The 13,002-nt window shown below is 42.9% G+C and overlaps 1 protein-coding gene across 2 annotated transcripts in view; it reads left to right on the top strand.

Moving 5' to 3' along the window:
• The window catches only part of LOC143033481 (ligand of Numb protein X 2-like), a 769,238-nt gene that overhangs the window by 727,834 nt on the left and 28,402 nt on the right, over positions 1 to 13,002 (top strand). For both annotated transcript variants that reach the window (XM_076198968.1, XM_076198969.1), the window contains one exon: positions 798 to 904. In XM_076198968.1, coding sequence (XP_076055083.1) covers positions 798 to 904 — 107 coding nt within the window. The remainder of the gene's footprint in view (positions 1 to 797; positions 905 to 13,002) is intronic.

Consider the following 13,002-nt stretch of genomic DNA (forward strand, 5'->3'; position numbering starts at 1 on the left):
ACCTTTCAGACTTCTTCTCGCGCTACCATCCCATGCGTACCTTCTTTGACCTGCTTTCCCCTTTCATATGATTGCCTTCTTCTCTTACGCAGCCTTCCTTCATCTAAAACAAAATTTCTTCATCTCTCCTCCTCACATTTCCCACATGCAGCTTCCCTCTTTCCTAGTCTTCTTTCTCCCTCCCTACGTATCTTCATTCTATGCCCTTTCTTTCTTCTTCCTGATCTCTTCCCATATTCCCTGCACACACACACCTCTCCCCTTGTCTTCCTTCTTATTTCTTCTTCCCCCACCCAATCGACCTTTCTTTCCTTCCCATTCTCATTTTCCCTCCATCATTTCGAGTCGCTGAACGTTGTATTGGTTACTACCCTTTCGTGACCGATCACCATCATTTACACGGCGCAGCCGATAAGGGTGATTGGTTCAATATACAATCACGGGCAACAAACAATACTCCCAACATACTCCACTCCATCACAGCCCTTACCACACACTCCATCTTCCGCCCCATAAGCACTTAATGTTCTCGTAGATGACCAACTAGATGAAGCTGGAAGGTGGCCCAGCTGTTAAGTAGGTGATCTAATGTAAAAAATTCTGTTCTCTTCCGAATCTTTCCCTCAGATGAATCAACTTGAGAATAAAAAAAAAAAAATGTAAAGTGGCTAGCAGGCTTTGTTGTGTTAAGAATGAGGTCTAGATATTTCTGTGCCTTTTTCATCAATGGCGTTGTACCGCAGTAAGATTAGAAGTTATTATAACCCTAATGGAGTTCTTCGTCTCGTGTATTGCAGGCTTGGCCCGCCCACCAGTGCTCGAGGGCCAGATCAGTCACGTGGACATCCCTCGCACCAGCACCTCCGTAGGACTTGCCATCGTTGGGGGAACAGACACGCCGCTGGTAAGTAACGTCCACCCCCCCCTTTTTTTCTGTGTGTGTGTGTGTGCGTGTGTGTGTGTGTGTGTGTCTGTGTGTGTGTGTGTGCGTGTGTGTGTGTGTGTGTGTGTGTGTGTGTGTGTGTGCGTGTGTGTGTGCGTGTGTGTGTGTGTGTGTGTGTGTGTGTGTGTGTGTGTGTGTGAATTGATTCCATCAGTCCCAGGCCATATTGAACAGGACTATGGTTGATGAAACCAAGAAATCATGCCGACGACGTACAGTTTGTTAGTAGGGTCCCACCTATTATATGCACAGCCTTTCTGGCCTTCTAACTTTTGAAAAGACATCGATCGTCTACGGGGATTTTCATGCAACACTTTATGGCAACATTATTAATTACAGATTAGGAAATACATACAGTGAACTATGACAAGACATTGTCAACAGCCCCGATATGTGGTACTGACTCCGTAAGTTCTTTGTAGACAATAATTTGAGGAATAGTGCCCCTTCAATGGGTCAAAACTACACATACATACATACATACACAACGGTTTTCCGCCCTTACAAGGGAGGTAATCAAAGTCACCCATTTCATCCCCACATACTCCACTCCCATTCACCACCACTTCCTCCTTCTTTTCTTGGCTCCTCCTGAATGACGGGTCATCCCTACATCTCGCCCGCTGCCCTGGGTCAGAAGCAATGTAGCAAGACACAGCACATCCACAGTAAGGCCGCTTCATTTAATCTGCGACCCCCACTCTCCGTCCCCTCATGCAGAAATGGAGAAGACGGGGAGAAATCCTTTAGGGATACGTCAAAATACGATTCACACTTACTACCTCACCCCCATTTGCCCACCTACTCCCTTCCATGCATCATAGCATCATCCATACACAAGCATTCTCCACTCACTACTATCTGCTGTCTTCTCCCGTCCTTCCTCAATAGACATTCCCCTCTTTCCCAATGCCCCTTTTACCCCATCCATCCATCTTAGTCATGGTCGCCCCCTCATGTTCACTCCTTCCATCTCTGCCTTCCACACCTCTTTTACTAATCTTTCTTCACTCATTCTTTCCATATGTCCAAACCATCCCAATACTCTTTCATCAACCCTATCTCCCAACTCCATTTTCACCCCCACTCTCCTCCTCACCTCGTTTCTCACTCTATCCAGCCTAGTAACTTCTATCATACTTCTTAGGCATTTCATCTGAAATACATTTAAACTCTTCTTCTCTTCCTCTCTTATTTTCCATGTTTCTGTCCCATACAGTGCTGTCGGCACAATCACTCCTTCTTATAACCTCCTCTTAGCATCCACTCCCAAATGTCTATTTCTCATTATACTTTTTAATCCACCAAGGTATGTACTTGCTTCTCTCAACCTACATTCTACCTCCATCTCTACTCCTCCCTCTCCCGCCACATTCGCACCCAAGTGTCTAAAACTATCCACTTCCTCCAATCTCCCTTGATACTCACTTCCGAAGCTACACACCATTCTTTTATGAAACGAAATATTGTCTATAGTCTAATAGTTGACATACATACATACATATACCAAAGCGTTTTCCCCCTTACAAGGGAGGTAGCCAAAAAGGAAAAGGCATAAAATCATTCCCACCCATTCCATCCCTGAATACACTCCACACCCCTCCACCCTCCCTCTTATCTTAGCACCTCCTGGATGACGGGTCATCCCTGCACCTTGTCCACTGCCCTGGGTCAGAAGCAGTGTCGCAAGACACATCACATCCACAGCAAGGCCGCTTCATTAAATCGGTGATTCCCCCTCTCCGTCCCCCCCCATGCATAAAAGGAGAAGACGGGGAGAAATCCCTTCGGGCTGCGTCAAATTTTGCTCACACATACTACCTCACCCCTCATCCCCCCGCCCATTCCACCTCATGCATCATAACATCATCCATATGCAACCATTCTCCATTCACCCCTGTCTTCTGTCCTCTCCCGTCTTTCCTCAACAGACATTCCCCTCTTCCCCAAAGCCCCCTTCACCCCATCCATCCATCTCATCCTAGGACGTCCCCTCATGTTCACTCCTTCCACCTCTGCCTTCCATACCTCCTTTACTAGTCTTTCTTCACTCATTCTTTCCATGTGTCCAAACCATCCTAATACTCTTTCATCAACCATATCTCCCAACTCCCTTTCCACCCCCGTACTTCTCCTCACCTCCTCATTTCTCACTCTATCTAGCCTAGTAACCCCCATCATACTTCTCAGACACCTCATCTCAAACACATTCAAACTCCTTCTCTCTTCCTCTCTTATGTTCCATGTTTCTGCCCATACAGTGCTGTTGGCACAATCACTCCTTCATACAGTCTCCTCTCAGCATCCATTCCCAAATGTTTATTCCTCATTACACTCTTCAATCCACCAAGGCATTTACTCGCTTCTCTCAATCTACATTCTACCTCCACCTTCACTCCACCTTTTCCTGCCACATTTGCACCCAAGTATATACAACTATCCTCTTCTACCAGTCGCTCTCCCATAATGCTCACTTCCATTCTACTGCCACTTTCACCCCTTGTACATCTCATCACCTTACTTTTACCCACATTTATCTTTAGCTTTCTTCTATCACATACTCTCCCAATCTCTGTCACCAACTTCCTCAGTCCCTCCTCCGATCCTGCCACAAGCGCAGTGTCGTCCGCAAACAACAGCTGGCTCACCTCCCACTTTTCTCCATTTTCTTTAACCATCTCCAATCCCTGACCCACTACCCTTGCATTTACCTCTCGCACTACCCCATCCATGTATAAGTTGACCATCCAGGGCGACATAACGCATCCTTGACGAAGTCCCACCTTTACCTCGAACCACTCACTCTCTCCATTTCTAATCCTGACACAAATTCTACTACTCTCATAAAAACTCTTGACAGCTCCTAGAAGCTTTCCTCCTATCCCATATATCTGCATAACGTCCCACAGTGCCTTTCTGTCTACCCTATCGTAAGCCTTTTCCAGATCCATAAAAGCCCAAAAAACATCCTTCCCCTTTCCTATAGCTTTCTCATATATTTGTCTTACCACAAAGATCTGATCTACACAACCTCTACCCGTCCTAAATCCACACTGTTCCTCATCAAGTACTTCTTCTGTTCCTCTCCTAATCCTCTCAATCAAGATCCTCCCATAAGCCTTCCCAACTACACTTAACAAGCTAATCCCTCTGAAACTACTACATTCACACTTGTCCCCTTTTCCCTTGTAAAGTGGAACTATACAGGCACTCCTCCAGTCCTCCGGCACTCTACCCTCTCTCCAGCAAACATTAAATAACCTCACCATCCAGTCCACCATCACTGTACCTCCTTTTTTTAGACATTCTGCATGGCATCCATCCAGACCAGGTGCCTTACCTGCTTTCATCATCTTAACAACTGCCTTCACTTCATCCTTCCTTATTTCTCCTCCATTTTCCTCACTCATCACTCTCATTTTCTTAGCATTTCCCACTGCAGCTATTTTTCCCTCCCTATCCTCCTTCACATTTAGCAACTCCCTACAATATTCTGCCCATCTTCCCCTTACTGCCTTCTCTTCTATTATCATCTCTCCATCTGCACCTTTTACCTTTTCTTCTCTACTTGATTCGCCTCCTCTTCCTCTCTTAATTTCTTTCCAAAACATCTTTTTATTACTTTAAGAATTTTCTGTCATACTCTTACCCCACTTCACATCTGCTCTTCTCTTTGCCTCCTTTACCTTTTGCTTTACTTCTCTTTTCTTTTCTTTGTACCTCTCATATGACTCCCTCGTCCTATTTTGTAACCAATCTGTGAAAGCTCGCTTCTTCTCATCTACAACCTTCTTTGTTTCCTCATCCCACCATTCACTACCCTTCCTTCTATTTCCTCCTGTCCTTCTTGTTCCACACACCATCCTTGCACACTTTGTGACTCCCTCCTTGAACCATCCCCATTCCTCCTCCACACCTAGCTCTACTCTATCCTTCACTCCCTCCCACTCCTCCTTCAGCTTCTTCTTGTACTCCTTCTCCTTTTCCTTTTCATTTAAAGAGTTCACTCTAAGCACCTCCCTACCTTTTGTCCCTTTCCTCTTTCTCCATCTATCCTCCACTCTCAACTTACTTTCCACCAAAAAATGATCTGATATTCCCCCACCCTCTCCCCTTAGCACATGTACATCCTTAACTCTTCCTATCATAGTCCTATTTACCACTACATAATCCATCAACGCTCTATCTACCACCCTTCCATCCACTGCCCTCTCCCATGTGTACACTTTAAGAAATATAAAGAATATTTCTACACGGTTTGTCCTCCATTCCTCCTGTACCTCCCCAATATGGATCAAATCTGAGGAGAATAAACCCCATTTAAGGACAAAGCCTTTATTGAATGGACCAGGTAACGCTCGCTAGTGCTTTACAAAAAACGAAGATTGTAAACTATTAAACATATAAAAGCCTTAGAGGGGACGGTGTCGGGGTAGCTAAAGGACGGAGGAAGGGACGGGGGAAATGCCTCGGAAGGTCACATGGTCGAAGTGACACACGGATGGCCTTCCAAAACCTTACTTGAAAAAGCTCCAACGAGAGAAATGTTGTACATTCAGTAAAGGCTTCGTTCTCAAATGGTGTTTACTCTACCATAACTGTCGGCGGTTGCCATCTTCAAACGGATCGCAAGACCTTTTGAGGTATTCTGCCACCCCCCCTCTCTCTCTCTATCTATCTATCTATCTATCTACCTCTCTCCCTCTCCCTCTGTCTACCTATCTCTCTCCCTCTCCCTCTGTCTATCTATCTCTCTCCTTCTCCCTCTGTTTCTCTCTCTCTCTCTCTCTCTCTCTCTCTCTCTCTCTCTCTCTCTCTCTCTCTCTCTCTCTCTCTCTCTCTCTCTCTCTCTCTCTATATATATATATATATATATATATATATGTCCTCTTCATGTGGGCCAAGGCACTCTTACCCCCTGCAGATACTCTTCCTTGATCCTCGTGTTAATTATCAGTGCTCCTTCATCACGCTTACTTGCCTCATAAACGCTTCGCCGCCCAAGGGCTTTCCCTCAACTAGATTAGATTGCATGTAGTTTGTAAAAGTATGATGTATATATTGTTCTCCCTTCTCACAAAGTTAAAGACAAACTGTATTAATCATGTAAAGCCAAGAGGATTATAATACATGGGCATTGGTCTTTTTGGGTCAACTATCGTTTGATGGCGAACGTACATAATTCAATCAATTTTTAATTATGAGAATAATCTTCCCCTGAAGTCCTCTGATTTCCTGAACTTCCCTTGATGGAGGACTTACATTTTTTTTTGTGATTATAAAATTCCGTACCGTGGTACTGACTGTATAGTTATATAGTCTACTACAGGGGCTTTATTTGCACCACGGCGGACCAGATTTGCGTAGTATTTGTTTCATCTTCTGAAATAATTCTTTATGCAAAGAGGACTGGTGAGCCACATTTTAACTTTTTATATCACTCGTTTCTGCTGTCCTTCGTCAATCTTTTCTTTAGCACTCGTCGGATTCCACCTCTTCCTTTCTCATACTCAAGTCCCTTGGGGATAAGACTGCCGCCACTGTGCCTATGCGTGTTGACTAACTGGGTAAGACTGAGAGAAATTGGTATCCCCTTCTTTAACATTCTTCCACAAGGAAAACATGTAGAACCGAAAAAGAGTACTTAAAAAAAAAAAAAAAAAAAAAAAATATATATATATATATATATACTATATATCTATGAGAAATTTCCCAAAAATTTATATCGTAAAGGTAAAAAATCACGTGCCAAGGACTAGTGGGAACATATCACACACACACACACACACACACACACACACACACACACACACACACACACACACACACACACACACACACACACACACACACACACACACACACACACACACACACACACAACCTCGTGGCGCTGTGGTTAGAGTCCTCGCCTGCCACTACGACGGTCTGGGTTAGACTCCCGCCCGGGGCTGAAATAATTTCAGTATCGCTGCGCTGCGGGTAGTTACTCCAACTCTTGTGGGCGTGGAGTTGGTTGTGTGTGCGCGTGTAAAGTCACTGTATTACCCATAGATAGGTTATACGAGCTCTGAGCTTTTATCCGGGAGGTTAATAACTGTCAATCACGAGTCCAACACGTGATCCAAGACCATGGTGAAACACACACACACACACACACACACACACACACACACACACACACACACACACACACACACACACACACGCACACACAAAATTATGATAACAACAGTCGCGCAATAGCAGGCATAGGCACATACATTATAAGTGGGGCTACCGGATTAGATGAAGAACACAGTAGATTTTTTTTTCGTTTTGTTTGATGCTTCCATCCCCGATTATCGAACAGGCAAACCGCCTCAGATGTCACTCACTCCGATGGATCGGGAGGACTGGACTGAAAGTGACATTAATCGATGATGTTGTATATACTAGCTATCAATCAACTGTTGTCTCGAGTTTCACTAAGTAGAAAACTCTAAGCCTCACGATGGATAGCAACTGTCCTTGGGACCTCCCACATATACAGTGTATCTCTAGGAAGAAACTTTGGGCTTTTGCCTGTGTTGTATGAATATGGGACTCTTTATATGTCACCGGCTCAAAGTGGAAAGGAAAGAGAGCATTTGCTGGGTGTCAGTTCTCCATGTGTGAAAAAATGTAAGAAATAAAATTGAAGTCCAGTCCGGAGACCGAGTGTCAGCCCCTCTGGACTGCACCTCCTGATGGAGGTGAAGGGATTGATGGGTTTTGAAAATGGGCTGCTTCATTGTCCATCTTGTAGGACCACCACAAGCAATTGATCTTTAGTTGTATAGTCGGGGACAGGTACGGTATAGTGTCTGGCTCAGTATAGAGGAAATTCTCCATTTGTGAAGTACGACTTCCGCCAGTCTGTGTGCATAAAAACAAAAATGCACAGAGATATACAACACGGTTTAACTACGACTAATCATTGGTCATAATAAATGTAAAAATTTAAAGTTTTACTTTCATGTTATATAAAAAGAAAGATGAAGGGGTAGAAATATTCAGTATTTATATTTTTTGTACTCTTTTCTTAGTAAACAAGCCTAACTTAATATAATCTAATTCAAACTAACCTAATCCAAACCAAGCCAATACAGCCAAGCCCAACTCGACCCAAACTAAATCAAACTCAACTCAACCCAACCCAACCCAACCCAACCCAACCCAACCCAACCCAACTCATTTCAATCCAACCTAACCTAACCCAATGCAACCCAACTCGACCCGATCCAACTTAACCCAATCCAGCCCAACTCCACCCAACTGCAACCCTTCCTAACCTAATCTAACCTTGCCTAACCGAATCCGATTTATCCAACCACCACCATTGTCCCTACATGCATTTTCTCCTTTGACAAATGCACTTGGTTGCCTAAACCACATATCCATCACTGACTAAAGAGACTAAGATTGCTGTGGTTGTAGCAAGACTGATGATTTGGTGGTGGTTGTGGTGTTGGTGGCGACGGTTGTGACAGGAGGTACGTTTCTCTTGCTGCTAGCGAAGCTTTGTCGAGTTTTGGTGATTCTAGGGCGATTGTTTCTGGTGCTGGGGAGGATACTGAGGACTGGTGCCTGTCCAGAACTCTGAGGGAACTCGCAGATGGCAGTCGTGATTTATCAGACTTGCAGCGCACCGCCTGTCCGGCTAGTAATTACAGCGTAGCGATTCATATGGAAATATATCTAGACACGCCGATTTGTATGCAAATACTTTTAGTTTTTTGGGGATGCATTTTGTCCTGAATCCGAAAAGGGGCATGCTGTTAGTAATGCATTGTAGGGAATGGAGTAAATGGTGGAAGTTGCCAGTCACGATTTGTTGGATTGTGTTAGTTATTATTTTGTTTACCGGAGTTATATCGCTCTGATTTGCAAGCATGCAGTGATTCACTTTTTTTTTTCTTTTTTTTTAATTCAAATCAACTAAACGTTATGAAACTGGGAAAATGATCTAGACTTTTGGACGTGACGATTGTGAATAATTAGTAATGAAATATCGACCACCCTTGCGGGTGTGCGGGAGAGGAGAAGCATGGAAGTCCAGTGGACGACGGTTATGACGGTTAGAGCATCCTCCAAGTACCTCATGGACCAAGAGAGAGACACGCTCCTCCATGTACTGTACACTACGTCAGGTGAAAGGCGTCTCACCTCCCAAGTATTTACTCACAATTTCTAGTTTATGAGGACTAAAGGGGACATTGTACCTTTCAAGAGGGTGATAGGTACAACGCACACTTGCATGTAAGAAGTAATGGTTCATTTTCGGTTCCATCTTGCATGAGGTCGTAAGTACTTTGTCATCTACTCTGCGTTCGTTACTGGCACATTAATGGAAAAAAGTTTTTGTGAATAACAAATAATATTTCTATATCAGCGGCATCTTGCGATATTTGTTTCAGCTGATGGTAAGGCAGCTAGATAGGACTCGTAGTTTAGGGTTTAAATTGGGTAAATTTAGGTTGAAGAGGGAAATAGACAAGAATTGGTTTACCAATAGGGTGGTTAACGAATAGAATAGACTAAGTGACCATGTAGTGAGAGCTGAAACTATCGGTTGTTTTGAGAGAAGATTAGATAACTTTATGGATAGGGATGATACGTGGTAAGGGACATGGAACTGCCTAATGGGTTCTTGCAGTCTCCTTCATTTTTTTATTCTTATTTTCTCATGTGTTTAAAATTACCTGTAGGAAATTTGCAAATCATGCAACACTAAAATGGACTCACTGTATATAGCCTTTAGTCTATCTGAACCCATGCTGTTCTTTTGACTTAGAATTTTATAACATACCGTCGGGTCAGAGGATGATGGAAATGTAAAAGGATGAAAAAATGATGAAGTCAACAAGAGAACAATAGCTGAGCTGCAAATTAGCCTTTTTCTCTGTCAAAGTCGCCATGTCATTTTCCGCGAGCTTACTTCACTTTTTCATCGTTTTAACAGAGGCTCGTGGCATACTACACTACAAGATCAAAATTTTATTAAAGCCAAATTATATGCAATGGAAAATATAAATATAGATGGATATCGATGTAAGATCTAGCTTGAAAAAATCTTATTTCTCCTACGATGAAAAATGACTTTAACATCCAGTTGGTAGCACTGGATTCATGAGGTTATGTATCGCTTGCTGTAAACATACAGGTGCTCTCAGCCTTCACCTACGAGGCATACCAACCTTTTCGGGACATCACATACTGTGCTGTTCGTTTATGATTTTGATTTATTTACTTATTTATTTTCTTATTTATTTATTTATTTATTTATAAAAACAATTTCTCGTGTGGGAAGACATATTCATTGTTTTATGGCCCGATAAACAGGCATGAAGCTGTATTTTTCATAAACAAATACCATATTCACTTTTTGCATTCATACCAGTTTAGTCGCAGATGTATTTTGAGGAATATATTTTTATTTGTAGAACGAGTGTAACTTCCTTCTCTTATTCATTTGAAATTGAAAACTCCTCCGGGGTTCTGACTCTGTGACATTGAATCGGAGGCCGATCAGACGCCATAACCGACGGCGGGACCGTTCTCGTATTTCAAAATATATATATTTTTAATTCATTGACATTTCTCTCTCTCTGTCTCCCCTTCACAGTCCATCTCCCAGTTCCCTTCCTCTCCCCCCCCCTCTCCCTCTCTAGTTCTCCTGCCTTATCCTCCATTTTCCTCTCCATCTCCCTCCTTTTCTTTCCTCCCCCTCCCTCTCTCATCTCTCTCCCTTTATCTCTCTACCCTCCCTCTCTATCTCCTTTTATCTATCTCCCCTCCGTCTCTCCCCTTCCGTCCCTCTACCTCAGTCTCTCCCCTCCCTCTCTCCCTCTCCCATCCCTCTCCCTTTATCTCTCTCTCCTCCCTCCCTCTTTATCCTTTTATCTATCTCCCCTCCGTCCCTCCACTCCAGTCTCTCCCCTCCATCTCTACCCCTCCCTCTCTCACTTCCTCTCCACCTCCTCCCTCTCCCTTTCCCTTTCTGTCCTCCCTCTCCCTCTTCCTGGCCGCGTATCTTCTTCATCCCTTCTCGTATTTCTCCCACTATCCTACCATTTCCTCTTCCCTCTGCCCCATGTCTTCCCCCTTCCTCATCGTACTTCTTCTTCGCCCCTCATCCTCAGCCTCAGATAATGTTTGCCTTTGGATCGAAACTAGACAAAGTGACTAACGTGTGTATTCATGACCACAAGTCTCAAATTTCTCCATTTTCGAGGTAGTTTCCATTTTCCAAACAAACACATCACGGAAGAGAAAGAATGAGCACTAGTGATATTTTATTCTAGTTTTATTATTATGTATTCATTTATCCTCTTTGTTTTTTGTTTTGTTTTTATCTTTGTTTAGCTTTCAGTTTGTCTGGTAATTCATATTCATATCTTTAGTTAGTTATTTTTATTTACTCATTTACTCACTTACGTTTTCCTGTAACATAATGATTCAAAATATATTTAGTTTCTCTGAAGGCACCAGGAAGGAGCTAATTTTTGTAAACAGTAGTGGAAAACCTGCTTGAGTTTGAAAGCCTTGCAGGCAACAAATTATGACAACTGCACGACAGACGCCTCGTTCAAAAGAATGAATGTGGCACTATGTCGCATTAAAGAACTCTTTAACTTTTTCGTTGCAACAACGTTCTTTACATATTTTGCTTTAGCTAACGTTTTCTAGTTATCATTTTCTAGTAAATGCCAGATGATTTTGGTTAGGATACCATAATATAGGTCAAGGCTGCCTCGTTTAACTCCTTTTACTTTGTTAAATATTTCTTGTTAACACTAAATAGTTTTATTCAGGTGAACCTCTCACAGGAGGAGTCCGGGATATCTCCTTTAACTCCGTCTTTGCGGTCACACTGAAGACAAGATCTTATTTCTGGTTAATACCGAGAGGTTTTAGCCAATTACAGACAGGGACATTTGCTAAACGGGGTTAAGCCAATCTCAGTTAACCTCTTCGCTACCATTTACTATTTACAGACTGTGGTCAGACGATTTTGTTCATCTAAGGGCAAGAAGAGATTAAAACAGGGACGAATGGTAGTGCCGTGTAATCAAAATAACCCTATCTACAGCTTCCGAACCTCATATTGTAATAAAGTCCAGATGATTTTATTCGGTGTAAACGGGAATCCCGTCGACTATGACGATCATGTGCGGATCTTCTGTAAGAACCTGGTAGACAAGAGGAAAGAGGGTTAGAAGACGGGTTATTACATTCTATAGGTAGGTTGTTTGTAAACAACAGCTTGAACGAGCTGTCCAAGTCCGCTTTTCCGCCTTGTGTAGGTAATGAAATAGTTTGTAAATAACAGCACGGGAGCTCGCACATATAACTTATTACTGATATGCCATTCCTTTGTAACCTAAGTGAGAATAATGCAGAGACTCAGGATTATTCTAAGTAAACAATATTGCCGTGAAGACTTGAAACAAAGAATCTGATTGGTGAAAGGATGGAGGAGGAGAAAATTTCAACTAGTTCATGAATGTAGGATCACGCCCTTTGTGGAGGATTTTAAATATAAAGTCAAAGGTCATTAGTCTAAGGAAATTATTACGCCACTTCAAAGCTCACGTATAAGAATTAACAGAATAAACATATAGAAGAAAAGAAAGAGTTAATTTACCTAGACAGAATATTATAACTGGAGGAAGTGAGTCGCCATATCAATAAGTGAGGGCTACAAGGACGGCGACAGTGGTGGCAGTGATGGGATAGAACCCACGCAACTTAAATGTCTCCGAAAAGAAACACTCAACGCACACAACTAAACGCACGCAACTAAAACGTCCCCAAAGAGAAGCATTTAACGTATGCATCTAAAACGTCACCGAAGAGAAGCACTCAACGCACGCAACTAAGCGTACGTTACTAAAACGTCTCCGAAAAGAAGCACTCAGCGCACGCAGCTAAAGAAGATTACACCTAAGTATTTAGTGAAGTGAATCATGCTTACACGTGGGAAGAGAATTGGTGCAGTCAAACATTTTTCGCACGCAACACCTGCAAAGAAAACG

The sequence above is a fragment of the Oratosquilla oratoria genome, chromosome 15 (genome assembly GCF_046742065.1).
Source record: "Oratosquilla oratoria isolate Oo_2021 chromosome 15, ASM4674206v1, whole genome shotgun sequence".
Taxonomy (NCBI): domain Eukaryota; kingdom Metazoa; phylum Arthropoda; class Malacostraca; order Stomatopoda; family Squillidae; genus Oratosquilla; species Oratosquilla oratoria.